Genomic DNA, 18,293 nt, shown 5'->3' with positions numbered 1-18,293 from the left:
ATATTTATTTACAAAAAAAGAGCAAAACAATTTTACGCTTTCGAATAAAAAAGTCTGATATTGCAAAATTCCGATCCTCGTTTTTTCTTTCAATCATTTGTCGCTTTTTGATTTTGGAATCCCGTAATAAACGCTGTGAAAGTTCAAAATATTTATGTGCGTTGTTACTGTAGTTAAATTTTATAATATTTTATTTTATTGAACTTTACTTCCAACCAGCTGTTAAGTACCTACTAAAGAACTTCGAATCTTATCATTTCTTGGTATCCAAGTCTCACGAATTTTAATAGTTTCACCGTGAAAGCGTTACAGTAGGACAAACTTACTTTCCTTTACATCGCTTTATTATATACAATTCTCATGTCATGCTGAACGAAATCGAACTCCTCCGTAACGACTTAACCGATTCTTAGCGACTTATATATTTGGTAAGTCTGAGAATCGGACATCTTTTTTTCATTCCAAATCCCAATTAGTGTTTTTTTCATTCGCTGATATATTTTTTTGGCATTATATGGTGAAGTAGCAGTAATAAGGGTTACAAATGAAGGTTAAATCGTCCAACACAACATACCACTTAACCCACAATTTGAAGTTAACGAATTAATTTAATTCGTCCCATAAACCGTGCAGCAGTTTATGGTGTGTGTGATAAATGGCTTCCTCTCGACCTCGGCACCAAGGCTTTTGGCCCATCGAGTATTCTCAAATACTGAGAGGGCTTCCAAAGGTCTTATTATCCTCTTGGTCCAAAACGATTCTATAATACAGATGTTCTGGATATAGAAGTCCTTAGTACAAAGGGTTATAATGAGAGTAGGTACTAAGGATCGCTTCTCTGTGTTCTTACAATTTCTTTCTTATTCTTTAAATTGAATAACGCCCTTAATACTATTGTACGTAATTTGCTTTGTATAGGTTTTCGTTAGATGTGGTGTGTGACACTGGATTGGCTTTTAAAAAAATAATTCAATTTTATTATCTGCTACATATTATATGAATCTAGTACCGAAGTTTTATGGCGCGGCTGCGGCTGTCGTAATTATCGTCAAGACTTAAAATAAGTTAGTAGTATTGTTTAATGAAGTATGCCGAATAATTTGAGCTTACTTCTTTTATATTCTTCCACATTTCTTCACTACGATATCGACACATTATTTCCAGCTAACACAAAGAAAAATTTATTACAACTTGAAAAATAATAAGAAAATAGGTCTGTTTACTGTACGGTGCCGAACCGCTGAGATTATTTGTACATGTATGACGCTAAGATTTCGGTCAAAACACAATTGGCCCACATTCGGCTATTATTGACCGTTGGGAACAAACTGGCTTCCTGTATTGAACATACAGGGTGATGTTTCATATGATAGAGTTCTGTACTCAATAATTTTACAACATTTATAACATGCATTAAGAAGGCTTTTGTTTGAATCATAAAACGAATTTGACGTTGAAAAAAATTATATTTAAATTTAATTTATTGAAAGCATTTTTATGGAAGGCTTTTGCGCAGAAGTCGGATGTGAAGTAGACTTAAAATAATATAAAAATAAAGATTTTAAAAGAAAGTTTATTTATCTCATTTGGTTCGCTGAAAAAAAAATGGACACAATATTTAGTGTACTTATATCTGATCGGTGACCTTTAGTCTTCATACTATCCCAGACTATATTATAAAAAAGCTAGATTTCTGCGAACACTAAAGTTATTCTCCAATCAAAGCCAAAGCTCTTTTGAAAATGGAATGTCATATCAATCAGATATGATTTTATTTTTATCCATTTTCATTTAAATGCGATATAACAGAGTTTGGTAATCTTATGTATTGAAACACCCTGTAGATATATTTATAACATATTGTACTCATGACATTGTGTTACATAGCTTTATATTCGATAACGTAGGTCGCACGTGCTCTGAATATTATAACTAGCTTCTTGGGTAGACGCTAAAAGACTTTCGCTTTGTACAGGTGTATGTTGTAGTTTTTTGTAATATGAAGATTTTTTTGTGTTCTTACCTAAAACGTTTTGAAAATGCCAGGTCAAGTTAGATATTAATAACTTTTAGGAATAAAAGTGATCAATTTGTTAAAAAACTAGGGTGAAGTGTGGACATAGGACAAAGAAATACATTTGCAAAAAAATTACTCGCCCGTCATTTTATGTTCATAAAATCCGTTGCATAAATATATTTTTTTTTATATAGCGGAAAAATTAAAACATTATCTGTGAAAACTGCAACTGTGTACCTATAACTATCATGATATATAATTTTTATCTTCTGTGTAGATAAGAATCCCTAAAAAAGGCTTACAAAGGCGTACAAACTTTAGCTTGCAACAATTTACATTCTTGGGTTTTTCAAGTCAGTATTATTTCTCAGGAACAGTCTAAGCGAAATATTTGACATAGCCGAACACTTTTTCGAAACACGTTGTACATTAATGAAAGTTCTTTTATCTGAATACTAGCTGTTGCCCGCGACTTCGTCCCCGTGGGTAGAAGATATAAGTTATAATTTAGGTATACCTGCCCGGTTTTTTTTCACATTTTCCATTGTATCTTAGCTCCTATTAGTCGCAGCGTGATGGTTTATAGCCTAAAGCCTTCCTCGATGAATGGTCTATTTAACACAAAAAGAATTTTTCAATTTGGACCAGTAGTTCCTGAGATTAGCGCGTTCAAACAAACAAACAAACTCTTCAGCTTTATATATTAGTATAGATAGAAGTATAGATGTAAAACCTTGTCAACCTTCCTCATCCACTACTGAAATAAGAATCCTTTCTCTCAGGATATTAAGTTTCACTTGCCTTAAGGAAAGGAAGGAGTAATTGAAGCTCATTAGGATTCCATTTGTTGTCTTTTAGGACGGACTTCAGCATTAACTAACAACCAAACAGCATCAACAAAACCACCATCTTTATGATGTTTTCAACGTGTTTGATTTGAACAAACTTAAAAACTATAAAATTAAATCTTACCTTTTCAACTGACTTTAAAAATAAGGAAGAGTTTTTGAAATACCTGTCATTTTGTTCTATGAATTCATCAGAGTCCTCACAAGCTTTCCTCTTACAGATCTCACAATTTATTTTATTTAGTCCTGTGTCCTGCATATAACGACTTCATTTAAAATTCGTAACCATGGTCTCATATTAAAGCTAGCTAGATCAATTTCCATTTGAGTAGAGGGTTGGAGTAGATAGGCTCATGGGGGTAAGGGAGGTCTAATAAATCATTTGCTAAGGTATTTACTGAACATGTTTGGCAGAAGAATAGGACTATCATAAGGAATTGATATAGTATGTAAGAAAGAAGACAAAACAGCTTCCTATAGAAAGGAAGCTCTTGTGTGTCAATATTAATACTTGTGGAGCAACTCCAAACGTACGAACACACGTAATTACATACAGCATACAAAATATTCGGAACACAACATTGCAATACTTTCCGTCCTTCGACAATCGATCCATCATTTTGTCATTGATTGAGCACAATTTCGACGTGAAATAATTTTATGGATATGGATGAAATCGTTAAGAATTATGCAACGGATTTTTAAGGGTTTGTTTACAAAGAAACTTATTTAAACTCTTTTGGGTTGTGGGGCTTAATTTGGTGGACGTCTTTGTCTGTTAGTGCACAAGAGACTGAATTTGTTTGATTGATTAATAGGTAGTTAATATAATTTAATGCTGACTATTTCACAAGATATTTCTTGCAGCAGATACTTGATTGATAGATGAAAATATCTTAATGTCTGCTAATCTGTAGCCGACCTATCTGATATAGCCTCCCATTACACACAACCTTGAATTAACTATCGTAATTCCGATAAGTATCGGGTTAAGACATTAACGTTATCCTATACAAGAATATACTGTTTATATTAATATGAAGTGCTATGTTCCTATGTTAAGAAGAGTAAATGAAGTCAATAGGGGAGTTATATTCGCCTGCGGTTCCTTTTACAGGAGCGATATAAGTCCCCACACAAAACCCACTGTCCGCCTCTTGTTGTGGGTTTGCTTTTTGTGCAGGACAAATGACAAAATATATTAAATAGAGTTAAAAGACGTTATAATGTAATAGCAAGATTACAAGAGAAAAATATTCCAAGTTTGTATAGCGATCATTACAACACCAGGAACAATGAAATTACAACTATATCACCATAGTATACGGTATAATTTAGAATAACAGCTGAGTCGTAAATCCGGGCAATATTTCCACAGGGTACAATTACACGTCGAGTCCATTTTCATCCGAATCCAAAGCGGGAAGCGAGGAAATTGACTAAAACTATATTAAACTGTCTGATATCTTAGGAAGAGGAAATCTAGGGTAGTTTGTCAAAGGGTGGAGGAAGTTAAACGGTATGGTCTACGACATATTTAAGTTTTCTTCGTCTTCAAAGTTTTCAAAATTCATCAAGTTTGGCGCAGCACTTTTTATTTGAAGTAATACGTATGCTTTTGTTATTAAAACAAAATTATCATTAAAACATAAGATATCGACTTTATATCATGTTTTAAAGCATTTAGAAGCAGTCTAGTGTGAATGACTTTGCGCTTGTGACTTAAATATACGTAAAACCCTCGCGACAAAAGTCTTATATTCCTTAACTTGTTAGTCATATAATAATAGCCTTGTAACATTCTGAAATAATATCAATAGAATTCTAAAATAAGGAGCCTCTACAAACAAACCTACAGCGTATCTCCAAAACAAACGTTTACAGAACAGAAACATATTTATACAAGTCATAGGCATCGCAATGTTGTGCTGTTAGCTATAACAGACGTACTAAACAAACAAACACTTCACAATAACGCTTTAGGTTGTTTTTAGGGTTCCATAATCAAAGGGTAAAAACGGAGTAATATTACTAAAAATTCGCTGTCTTTCTGTCCGTCTATCACTGGGATATATTTCATGAACCATAGCTGGGATATAGCTCAAACAAAGCTAGACAATTTCTTCCTTTGCTGTAACAAAAAATAATCAAGGTTAAGCAACGAACGGTATAGTTATGAATAAGCAACCAAAAAGTATTTTTATTAAATTTTAGTTTATCTTTAGCTTTATTTGTACAGAACCCACTGTGTCACGAGTCAAACTCGCTCTCACTCACTTGTCCGGTTTTTTGTTTATTAACCCTCATTATTCCAGGAAACACAACAGAGTAAACAATTGTACTACAGAGCCAAAAAGATCCCGAAAAACACTGATCACAAAAACAATACAATTAGCCGAGTAGGCTGACCAATAACGAGAGGGTTAACTGAAAAAAGTACTTTTCTTAATTGGCTATTAATTAAAGGCATTTCTATTATGTTTCGTATCAATTAGGTTTTTGGATATATAATTCCACGGCATGAATAGACCATTGGTTCAGATTGCAATGACCCGAAGAATCACCTCAGAATTATAGTAACAAATAGTAAAAAAAACGAGGAAGGAATTACAATAAGGAATTTAATCCTTGTGTCGCGGGGGGTTTCACAAACATTCAAGTCACATGCACAAAGATAGAGTTGGCTTACAAGTTTTATTTTCTCATTCGTATGGGACAGTATATACGTCCACGGGTTACTGAGAAAAAATGTCTTGACAGATGGACTAAAGAACGGGCAACAAAGTGCTCCCATAAGGATTTTCTTCCTTTCGAGTACCTAACATAATCCTAAAAACTACTAGCAACAATTTTTTTCTGTGATGTGAGTATAAATAAGACTACAAATGGTTATTCCAGCACAAGGACTACTTACTGAGAAAAATGCAATAGGATTCCTGCTGGCTCGTTTTCACCGAGATGAGATGGAATGCCGAAGGAACGGCACCGGGAGTTGTCCGCCATATTGCATTTATGCTAAACACGGCATGCTTGCAGTTCCACCAGATAAAAGGCTTAACATAATCTATTCAGCGTCTTTTCAGCTTTTTAGGGTTCCTTAACAAAGTTTTGAAAACGGCACCAGGCGGTATCTCATGAACCGTGATAGATAGATAGTTGATATTTTCTGTTGCCGAATTTCGAATAAAGATCGATGATGTTAAGCTTATTATGATCATAAACCAAGTTGGTAGTCGCCCCGTTAAATTTAATTTTTCACTCAAACAATTTATTGTGCATGTAAGTTGTACGTTTGTAAACCCCCCGCGATACAAGGATTAAATTCCTTAGCGCAGGAGTCGTTTTTAAAAAAATAAGAAATAATAAGAAAAATAAGAACCCTCAGTCTCCCAAGTCCAACTAGCACTTCACCAGTTTTTTATTTAACAACTTTAGCAATCTTATTTAAAGACACTCCCATTTCAATTGCTAGATATTATAGCACATTTTAGCTATATTTGAACACCTTGCCATTGCTTCAATGCTTACTACTTGTACTAATACTACTAACTTTACTGAAAATGTAATTCACGGTCAATTCAATGATTTTCCAATTATTGTGTTCTCAAAATGTTTAGGAGAATACGGATAGTGTCAAATTTAATCCATTCATTCATCGGCCTTTGTAAATAGCGACATTGGGACCTGATCTTACATAATGTTCCAGATATGTGATTCCTTTATCCACAATACAGTGCTAAGCGATGAGGGTCACTATCAATAGTGTTCGTATCACTGAATTTACACAATGCGGACAAATCGTAGCAGCTTAGTACATAGTACACCTATTGTATAGACGAATAATCTTTAGTACATGTATGTAAGTCGTAGTATAAGATGGCTGAGTAAGATTAGTGGGAATAATAAAAAAAAGACCAATTGTTCAAGATATACCTCTTTTCTGATTATTTAACCTAATTCTACTTAACCCCCTTGTGTCGCAACTCTAACTGGTACTAGACCGGTTTTGGTGTTATAAAAAGTTTAGGTTTATCTAATTAATATAAAAATATTTATTGCCCTCTACTGTATCCTTAAAAATAATTTGTTTTTTGTTCCCTCTTTATTTGAAGCTCATTTTTGGTCAACAATTTATAATCATTTTTTTTTCACCTAAACATATGTATCTACCTATACTTCATATCTTTTATAAGCATGACAGTATATGTATATAACAAAAACGTAACCCACATAACCTCTGAGCACCGATCGATTACAGCGAGTAACACATTAAGCTTTGAGATCAAGTCTTCAATTATTGACATTGCTCTTCAGCTGCACAAGTAACTTTGATTAAGGAGGTTGTAATTATGGAGTTCCACATCTTAAGTAAGAAGTTCACAGATCAAAAACCTTGCTAGCGTATTGAAACTGTTTCTGCGTTAAAGCTTATATCAGGATGATTCTAAACAAATGTTAGACAAATCTTTTTCCCACGTTTTAATACACTCACTTTCTCTTTTGTTTGTCGTTCCGGTTGGATTTTTGTAATTCAATTTTGAAGCACTTCGATAAGGTAGCAGGCAAAATGAAAATTTCAGGGTAGCTTCAAATCCGATGTCAATGTAATTTACAACTATAAAAATGGCCTAAGCGATTTTGATAAAAGCTGTATAGAGTGGTATTTAAAAACGTGGCTATTTTGATTTTTTTAATCTATTTTTTTTTTAAGGTTCAAAGACACCGCTGCGCTGTTCATACCCGTGACCAAGTTGTTTCTCAGGAACCGTGATAGCGAAAACTTCTAACAAATGTAGTGTCGTTGTAGTTTTTGGGCAGCCTTTTTATCTTATAGATTTACATTCTTCAACAAACATTTTTAGGGTATTTGATAATATGATAAAACAGAACCCTAACCCTATGGCAATCAGGCAAGAATGTCAGGCAAAAATTGTATGTATAAAGCAATTTCCTCTAATACTTTCAAGCTGTATCAATGCAGGTCAATGTTTCAAATATGGCTGCTGTTACGGAAATCGGAAAGACATCGAGAATAGAGTACGTATCGATTGAAAGTTACCGATTGCTGTAATGGTTACTACCCCCTATTACTAAATGTTCACGGCACTTGGATTTTGTTGTAGTAGTAGTTTTGAAAGAGCGCTTTAAGTTTTAATAAAAGTGGACTTTGTGTTAATTTTATTCTTAGCTGGTGTTCGTAACTTCGAGCTTATGTCGATTTCAACTGCAAAACCTTACCCTATTGCTAAGAAGTCGGATAAAAGTAAACTATCACTTTCCATGTGAGTGTGTCTGTAACAAGGCTGCAACAATTATTTAATATGAAAGTGATAAATGAAAGAAAAACTAGAAAATATCGAATATTATTTCAGCCAAACATTTGCTCCAGAAGCTACGATGAAAAATGCTTTTGTTATTTTTTCTTATTAATTTCTATTTATGTATAACATCAGGGGATGATAAATTCCTCATAATATTTTGTTAAAAACGTATATAAAACGTAGGTATAGTACAAATTTTGTCGTGGATAACAGAACTACTTATCTATTTAACACTTACCATGTTAGGTATCCAGAACTTTTAGGAATCTCGCATCTGAATAAAAGGGTTGTTATATGCAAATGGAACGGGGATTCGTTTTTACTGCCCTCGAAACACTGCTAGCATCAACTAGACTAAGTATTCTAACCTGTTAAACCTTAACGGGATTTGCTTGTTTTTGGGTTCTAGTGGAACTAGGTGGACTGAGCAATGAGTATGCTTCATGGTAACTACCAAGTAACGATATTTACTTTTGGGGTTATTTTAACTAAGTGGACAGAGCAATGGGAGTTACGTCACAGTAAATAGATACTACTACTGTATTAAGTGGTTAGTTTCTATATAGAGGAAGACGACTATACTACTATAAACTCGCCTGCGGCTTCATACGCATGTATGTCATCTAAGTTAGCAAGTACGACTTCTTGCGTTATCTCTTTGTCACAAATATTATAGGATGGATAAATAAAAATAATTATCTTGGAACACAAGCTATGTCCCAACACCGACTACTAGTAGAATCCAAGATAAAGAATTCTACCATTCATTAAAACTTTTACTAGATCTGAAGCTTCCTCATTCTTTCAAAAACTTAACAATATGCTCTTCAAATAGGACCACCTCTTTCCATCATAAAATCATTCTTATTGATTTCTTTCTCTTCTATATCAGGCTACATCATGTACGGGCTACTCCTGGAGAATATGGCGGAGTACATCCGGCAGACGTACGGCGAGGAGCGCTGGGAGGACATCCGGAGACAGGCGGGAGTGGAACAGCCCTCCTTCTCCGTCCACCAGGTCTACCCGGAGAATCTCATCACCAGGCTAGCGAAGAAAGCTCAAGAGGTAAAGGTCTCAAGTACTTTTTTTATTTTATAAATACACATTTGTGTCCTACAAAGAAATGGTCGGTAGTTACTGCGCTGTCTCAAAATTAGTAATTCAAATTCAAACCTTTATTTCGTGAAATATGGTTACAGACAGATTTACACAGGGTCGCACAGTTTCCACATATTTTGCCATAAGTAGCATACGAAAATTAGGAAATAGACATTATTACTTAATAGGCATTATAATATTAAAATTAAATGAACAAAAATTGCAATAATAAAACACATCAAAAACAACTCTACTCCTCAAAAAAATCTTTCAGGTTATAAAAAACGTTGGTAATTAAGTACTGCTTAAGAATCCGTTTCATACGCATCAATGATAGCTCACGAATATTTTTCGGAGTTTTATTAAATATTTTGATGCACATTATTAGACAGTTGTCATGGAAAAAGTAGTTCTACAAGTAGTAAATAGCCTAACATAGCAATTAATGATTCGAATTCAACAGCTTTGCTGTAACGTATAGCAATAACGTCAAGGTCAGTCCCAGAAATCAATTTTTTAAATAATATTTACTATATTTAGGTAAGTACTTATGGGTACTTAAGCATATTATGTGCGATCCACGAATTTTTGTCCTTAGTCTGTGTGGCTTTGTTTATGTGACTTGAATATTAGAGAACCCCGATACGACACGAGGATTAAATTACATTACGAGGAAGTCGTTTTAAAAAAGAACTAAAAACTTGGCAAACACTCAGAAATATCGTAAAAATATACCCTTAAGGACAATCCTATTACTTTAATACTAAAGACATAATAATAACCACATTCGTAGTGCAAAGAGGCTTAGCCTATGACAAAGACAAGCTTCCCGCATTGATACACAAACATGATCTGTAATGTTTATTAATGGGACGTCCCTGTAACCTATTTCCCCTGTGCCAAGGAAAATAGAACTTTATTCACATTACCATTTACATACATATTGAAATAGATAGACAGCGACCTGAGTTTACTAATCATTCAGCCATAGAGATTTGAACAATTCAACTCGTTTCTTTATTTTTAAATGACATTGAACCTCATTCAAACGAATTTAAAAACCAAAATGGCGACCGCACTGGCGATGGCGCCAATTTCCCAATCAAGTGTCAATTTAATCTATTAAAAACTCAACAATCGCAAAATAATTTAACAGATTAAAAATAAATCTCGTCAGAATTTAGTAAAGTGTTGATTCATTTATTATAATTTTATGTCGATAGATTATTTTTAAACGGGTCTTTGATGTGTTTCGTAAATTAAGATTGAGCATAGATTTCACGTGTACTAGGTAGATATAAAATCAGTCGAATTTGAGTAAATATGACGCCGTAAAGGGTACCCGGCTGTTTATACTATTGTATCTGGAGCAAACGGATAATTAGCCTATATTTTAGATTCTTGTTTTCTGAAGCACGGTTCCCACATTCTCTCGTAAGGCGGGGGAATTCGCTTGGACACCCAGCTCCTTGGCGAGGAAGCGGGTAGCATGTAGTATCTGACTCGTACTGATTGAACCGCCTAAAAATATCTACAGCGTGGCTACAATATGGTGTCATTAATTATGTCACCAATGTTCATTGTAGCCCCACGCTGTATAAGCAGGTACCTAATTTTATTATTTTTATGTTTGTATCGCTTGTTATCAATAAATTGTAGGTTATACAATAAAACAACTATTATTACTAAATTTAGTCCTTTCATTACGCAGAGATACAATAATATTTGAGAGAAAAATAAAAATAATAATTAAAAGTATATATATAGGTAACCTAGCTGAATGAACTGTTTCGGAGAAGTACGGTTACTAACATCGTGACACAGGAATTTTATATATTAGATTAGATATAGCAGTTATATTATTTTATTTACTTTCAAAAGCACGTCAGAAGTTCCTACACTCAAAATTGGTATAGATAAAAGTTGTTTGAGTTATAACAAAATGAACTTTAATGAAGTTTTTCTTGGTCATGCGTAATTATGTTTTACAATTATTATTTTTTAAAGAAAAGTTAATTACAAAATTAAAATAAATTATTTCTTAGGGTTAGTGATTTTATTCGACGAGGGAAGTCGCAAGCTAAAACGATTAAAATAAGAAGCAAAAAGAAAAACGTTTAGGTAAATAAAATTTACTAATCAGATGGGAAACAAGCCACTATTTCAACCTAGCAAATATCGGCCCATTAGCTCAGTTGGTTAGAGCGTCGTGCTAATAACGCGAAGGTCGCGGGTTCGATCCCCTCATGGGCCACAGCGAAGCTTTTTGTATCTCCAGGTTATGTTTTTATTATATATTATTTTATTCTAAAAACCCAAACTACCTGTTACATGCAAAAAATTCTAATGTTCTCTGGTAGAAAATTATGTTATGCTTATGTTTTTTTAAAAATCGTTTCTGGTTCCGTTACAGATTTATTATTTGAAACGGTAAAAGGTAAAAAGACATTCGTAAGGAGTGATGGAGATGCTGGGATTTGAACCCAGGACTTTCAGCATGCGAAGCAGACACTCTACCACTGAGTTACATCCCCGGTGGAACACGAAGTGAAATTATCAATCTAAAACCAAATAAATGTTTTACTTTTTTAATATAATTTGTTATGTATTTAAATCAAAAAAATATTTTGCCTATTCGTTTATAAAATTTTAGTAATTATAGTAATTAATTAATGCTCACACCTAAAAGTAGATTCACCTTTCCATATGACATTAAAAGGCAGGGATGAAGATGTCTTTTTTGACGTTTTGTAAATCCAAACTAATATTATAAATGCGAAAGTAACTCTGTCTGTCTGTCTGTCTGTCTTTCTGTCTGTCTGTCTGTCTTTTCTTCACGCCTAAACTACTGAACCGATTTGTGTGAAATTTGGTACAGACATAGTTTGAAACTTGAGAAAGGACATAGGATAGTTTTTATTACAAAAAATAAAAATAAAAAATAAAATTTATTACGGACATACTATATAATAGTGCCATCTATTGGTCAAATGTCGAGCTGTTCCTATGCTCCGTAGATAGATGGCGTTAATCGCGCAATGGTGTCATTACGCGTGTTCGGTTCATGTTATTGTTTTAATTCATCGGAAAATCCATCAGAAAAATGTAAATAAACAGTAAAAAGGTGTAAAAAAATAATATTAATATAATAAAAGTTTCACTACAAAGAAAATGCTCTAACGGAGTATAGATAATTCTATTAGTACTACGCGCAATGGTGTCGATCGTTACACGAGTTCGGTTCATGTTGTTTTAATTCATCGGACAAAAGTAAATAAATAGTAAAAAGGTATGAAAAAAATAATAAAATAACATATAAAAAATATAATACTACTTTTAGTACAAAGAAAATGCCCGAACGGAGTATAGATAAATAATCCGAGTTGTCACTATGGTCGATAGATGGCGTTGGGATCGAAATAGATCGCGCTATGGTTTCGTTACACGCATTTGGTTGGGTATCGGCCGAGCGCTTCGGCACCGTCGTGGTAAAATTGTATTGTCGGTTGTATGGTCGTTTATGTGGATTGGTCCTGTTTCGTAAATTCTAAATTGAGAACCTCCTCCTTTTTTTGCAGTGGTTTAAAAACTTTCTGCTCAAAGTAAATTTACGGACGAAGTCGCGGGCAAAACTACCCATGCTATAAATGCGATAATAATCTTTCCGTCTTTCCGTCACGCTTAAACTACTGAACCGATTTGGATGAAATTTGGTTCAGACATAGTTTGGAACTCGAGAAAGGACATAGGATAGTTTTTATCCCAAAAATCCTGCGGGAGCGGGAACTTCTCAAAAATCCCGCGAGATCGGGAACTATGTGAGTAAAACCAAAAATCTGCCGGAAGTCACTGTTCCACGCGAACGAAGTCGCGGGCAAAAGCTAGTAATGTATATTTTTCATTTTATCTTCTAATATATAAAAATCCCGTGTCACGATGTTAGTTACCATACTCCTCTGAAACGGTTCGAGCGATTTTTATGAAATTTTGTATACATATTAGGTAGGTCTGAGAATAGAACATCTGTTTTTCATACCACTAAGTGATAAGGGTTGCCCACACTAAAAAAAATATTTTATTTTTTGGACGAAATTGTTTGTTTTTTTTATTTTTTTTTTAAATACCTACAACTAGAAAAAAAATTCGGCAAAACAACGTTTGCCGAAAAAATAAAAGAAAATAAATATTAGTTTAGTTTAATTTATTGTAAAAACTTTAAATCAATTTGTTTTAAATAAAACTGTATAATAGTATGTACAGCCACCAAAATTTGATTACAAAAACTTTACACTACTTTACCTAGTTACAAGTCAAACGCAAGTCTCAATAAATTAAAAATTTGCAACCAATTTCTGAGTAGTGTACAAAAAACTTTGCTATAACTTTTAAATCAGGCGTTTTATTTTCCTTTGCAGGTTTTAGGGATGACAGAACGTGAATTTATGGATCAAATGGGAGTGTACTTCGTCGGTTTCGTTTCACAATATGGTTACGACCGAGTCTTATCAGTACTTGGCAGACACATGCGAGACTTTCTCAACGGATTGGACAATCTTCACGAGTATTTAAAATTTAGTTATCCCAGAATGAGGGCGCCAAGTTTCATATGCGAGAATGAAACTCGGCAAGGATTGACTTTACATTACCGATCTAAACGAAGAGGATTTGTTTATTACGCAATGGGACAAATAAGGGAGGTGAGTACTAGATCAATTATACATAATATAATTATGTACCTTGTATTATTATTTTATCGTGCCCTTGTTTAACCCAACCCAATTTATGTGTTACAATGCAATAGTATAGGAAACATTCACTTTTCCCGCACTAAAAGCGCTGATATTTCTGAATGCTAAAATATAAAATTTAAATAAATACATATTTCAATTTTAAAGACATATCCACATGGGATTTACTAAAGTTTTTATGTAATTTGAATGACATAAGAATTAGTTTTATAACAATATCTAATTTACAACGATTTTATAATTATTATCAAATCATTCAAGAAACTAATTGATTCCGTAATTTGTTACATTTCATTGAATTTTAAATGACAACAAAATATCTAAGTGACAGATTGACTTAAAAAATGAAAGATTTCCCAAAAAATAATATAATATTATGCTCAAGAAAATTAATTAGTTGCACAAAAAGGTCAAGAAAAAGTTCAAACTTTTGGAGGCGCCGGGTATCGATCCCGGTACCTCTCGCATGCTAAGCGAGCGCTCTACCATCTGAGCTACGCCCCCGGTAGTTACAATGATGAAATAACAGTATGGTTCCGACTTCGCCGATTTTTTTTAATTTTATAGGTATAAAATCTTTTACATTAATATTAATGCAATCGCAATTTTAATTACAACAGTAATTAAAGTATTGTCTCTACCTTTATTTTACAACTAGCTGTTGCCCGCGACTTCGTGCGCGTGGTTAGAAGATATAAGTTAGGAATTTTTGAACCGAAGTATCTTTGCTCCTATTAGTCGCAGCGTGATCGTATACATATAGCCTAAAACCTTCCTCGATGAATGGTCTATTCAACACAAAATATTTTTTTTATTTGAACAAGTATTTCCTGAAATTAGCGCGTTCAAACAAAGAAACTCTTCGGCTTTATATATTAGTATAGATAAGGATCAAAACTGTTTTGAAGAAAAATAAAATCTAATCTAATTTTATTAGTGATTGAATAGGAATACCTACCATCACTTTTACGGAAAAAAAATGATTTGTCTTTTCGACCAAAGCGACATCTATTACAATTGTATGCCAACCTTAACTCTCTATTATTCTTTAATGTCACTAGATGGCGCTGTCAAGAGTTTCAAGCCTCGAAATAAATAATTCTTTACTGATTTTTAGGTAGCCCGTCACTTTTATCACAAGGAAATGCGAATAGAATTATTAAGAGAAGAACTTTTATTCGACACAGTGCATGTAACATTTCAACTGACTTTCGACAATCGTGCTTTTACGCTTGCTTCCTTAGCGATGACAAGAGAAGAAAAACATCTGCCGATCAGTGCCTCGGTGTTGTTCGAAATATTTCCGTTCTGTATCGTTTTTGGGTGAGTTTACCAAATATATATGGGAAAAATCCACTCTAAGCTACAATTTGATGTAGTACCTATCTAGCCCAAAGGCAGCATTTTAATATTTTAAAAATTGCCAACGTGTTTCTGCATTTTTAGTGACATATTCAACAAAACTCTCGATTGCAGCAGAAATTTATCTAATCCATAGTTTTAAAGTCACTTTTCTAATGTTATTAAAGCAGTATTAATTGTGTTTGTTTCGTAACAGATCCGATATGATTGTGAGGAGTATCGGCAACTCGTTAATGGTTATTTTACCAGATTTGGTTGGTAAGAAGATAACAAATTGGTTCGATCTCGTGCGACCACTCATTGCCTTCAAGTTTCAAACTGTAAGTATTAAATTCGAACTGAAATTAACAAAATAATTCATAAAATTGCAACTGTTTGATTACTTTTCAAAGAAAGACTACATAAGACATTGTAAGTTAGGTTAGGTTAGCAACTGTTTAGTATTTTTTTATAAATTAAAATATGTAAGAACGTATAAACATACCATATCGTTTTTAAATATTGTAAATAATGACATATCGCAGCCAAAGGCAATGAAAGACAAATTTATTTTTGCTGGCGACATAAAAAGGAACTAAAATTTTACCGAACAAATTTTACAGCGTTTTGAGAAACGACAGCGCTACTAGCGCCACTATTGTCGGCATAAATAAGTTTGTAATACAACATTACAACATTTTGCAAGAAAGTAAAAAAATGAGAATTATCTCTAAGCACTGAATCAAATAAATTAAAATCACAATTTTACAATAACAAAAAATAGTCGTATCCCTTCTGTATGGCTTCCGTTTAGTTGACTTGTGTCAGTGTATGGCAATACGTTGCAATCCTTCATCCTCATTCCAAATACCCTGTGGAAACGGCATAAATAGGCACATTTATATTACAATCTTCAACATACTTGCAGATATTAAACCGTACGAACAATATCTTTGAGTTGGTGACCGTGGAAGCTGTTATGCATGAGAAGGCTCCTGACAAACGCAATGAACTGCTACGACTGTCTGACGAGACGGAGGCCGCTACTGACAAGAATTTGAGGCTAAAAGGTAATGTGCAAACAAACTTCTATGAGTGAAATGGTCCCTTCAACCCTTAACCCGCGTCAAATAAATTATTTTTGTCAACCAACATTTTAAACGAAAAATGCCTGTACATCGATTTTAAGTACAAACATACTAATTAATTAATTAGTTAATTTAAATATTAAAAAAAATGAAAAATGTGTTTCGAAAACATACTTACATCATCTGTGAAAATTTCAACAGACTAGCTATCATGGTTCATGGGATACAGCCTGGTTATAGATACAAGGACTGTCTTACGGACAGGAACAGAAACCATAAAAAGAAAAACAGTTGAAAATTAATATGGCAAAACCATTTCTATTCAAAGATTTTTTTAGCATTTTGCTGTGGCTGTAAAGACTCGTCATTGAGTCCGATAAAGTAAGAAGAAAAAATTTAGTCAATTTTTTACATTCTCACATTTGCCACAAAAAAATATCCTTCAAAATATCACAGCCATACTTACCTTATAACAAAACATTTACGAAATGTTACTATTCTAGTCCTCAACGAAATAGCCAATATTTCATTTTGACAGTTGAACAAACCGGATTCGAACCCATGTCAATCGGTGACACCGGCTCTTAATTGAATTACTCTGATATCTTGTCGTAGAAGATATTACTTGGTTGGAAAAACATTTTCTAAACATCTTTTGATTGTAAAGACTGGTATGACTATAGTGCTACACGAAATTAAGCCTTATTTTTATGACGTTTAGGTCCTATTAATGTTCATATGATATTAGAAGTTCTGATATACAAAATTAAACCTTATTGCTATTGTAAGTAAGTTAATTGTAGAATTTTGTAGAAATATGTTTTGTTTCTTACAAAACCTAATATTATTACTGACACTAGGACTCTATTTTCTAGTGACTCCCTGGACATATCATGTCAGGTACAATCTGTTATTAATCCACACTCAGATATGTATGGTCACATTTGATTTCGCATCATTATATATGGTATATATAGTACCTATATAGATAATTTACGTAGATAAGTAGGTGTAGCCCGCAGGACCGCCCGCTACAAAACGAAAATGATTTAAAAAACTATGTATTAATCCTACTCATAAACTATCTGTGTATCAAGTTTCCTCTAAATCCGCTCAGTGGTTTATGCGTGAAAGAGGAACAAAGTACCTACATTTTTAACAAACTTTCGCTTTTATTACATTAGTAGGATATTCTAAGTAATTGCTCACTTTCATTGACGAAATAATTAAAATAATATTCAATTTGAAATTCAGGTAGCTAATTATCATTCGGGGACATCTAACTTTGGTCCTAATTTGAGTAAATATCAAAAGACTAACATCACTCAAATTTTAACTTTATCACCTGTGCATAAGTCTTACTTTCGTTTAGCGTAAATTCTACGTCCAGTTTAGTTTCTCCCTAATTTACGCGTTCACCACGAGGTATGGAATGAACAATGTTTGAAACAAAGTTTACGAAACCAGATTAAACACATTACTCTTCCGCAAAATTTTGAAAAACTTTGTAGACCCGCGTTGGGCGCCAATATAATTCACAGAGGGAAAGTTACAAAGTAATGTATTATACGTGGAGAGCGTCATTTGTTGTTACATCATATCGTCATTTGTTGTTAAAGCTGCATCACGCTGTTTATTATAATATGTAGGTACTATTGTGGGTTTTTGACTGACTGATGTCCACCTGTAAAAATGTAGGTATTAATCACTAATTTATAAAGAAAACTGATTGACAAGTAGAAAGGTATGTATTTGCATATGGATTGCGAGAAGCTGTGTAATTTTTCAATTTCTGGTTAAATAATCTTAATGAACTTCGTAAACGACAG

At 33.4% G+C, this 18,293-nt stretch overlaps 1 protein-coding gene and 3 non-coding genes across 7 annotated transcripts in view; 2 read left to right on the top strand and 2 right to left on the bottom strand.

Moving 5' to 3' along the window:
- The window catches only part of LOC113494809 (soluble guanylate cyclase 88E), a 92,297-nt gene that overhangs the window by 62,750 nt on the left and 11,254 nt on the right, over positions 1-18,293 (top strand). For all 4 annotated transcript variants that reach the window (XM_026873288.1, XM_026873289.1, XM_026873287.1 and 1 more), the window contains exons 2-6: positions 9,079-9,254; positions 13,703-13,984; positions 15,153-15,358; positions 15,594-15,717; positions 16,305-16,446. In XM_026873288.1, the coding sequence (XP_026729089.1) occupies positions 9,087-9,254; positions 13,703-13,984; positions 15,153-15,358; positions 15,594-15,717; positions 16,305-16,446 (922 nt within the window). In that variant the 5' untranslated portion in view covers positions 9,079-9,086. The remainder of the gene's footprint in view (positions 1-9,078; positions 9,255-13,702; positions 13,985-15,152; positions 15,359-15,593; positions 15,718-16,304; positions 16,447-18,293) is intronic.
- Positions 11,468-11,541, top strand: Trnai-aau. The gene has a single exon. It is a non-coding gene; the product is annotated as a tRNA-Ile (tRNA).
- Trnaa-cgc lies at positions 11,750-11,821 on the bottom strand. The gene has a single exon. It is a non-coding gene; the product is annotated as a tRNA-Ala (tRNA).
- Positions 14,467-14,539, bottom strand: Trnaa-agc. Its single transcript has one exon. It is a non-coding gene; the product is annotated as a tRNA-Ala (tRNA).

Source organism: Trichoplusia ni, chromosome 6 (assembly GCF_003590095.1).
Source record: "Trichoplusia ni isolate ovarian cell line Hi5 chromosome 6, tn1, whole genome shotgun sequence".
Classification (NCBI taxonomy): Eukaryota; Metazoa; Arthropoda; class Insecta; order Lepidoptera; family Noctuidae; genus Trichoplusia; species Trichoplusia ni.
The sequence above is the reverse complement of the archived record's forward strand: the minus strand, read 5'-3'. Positions and strand labels throughout refer to the sequence as shown.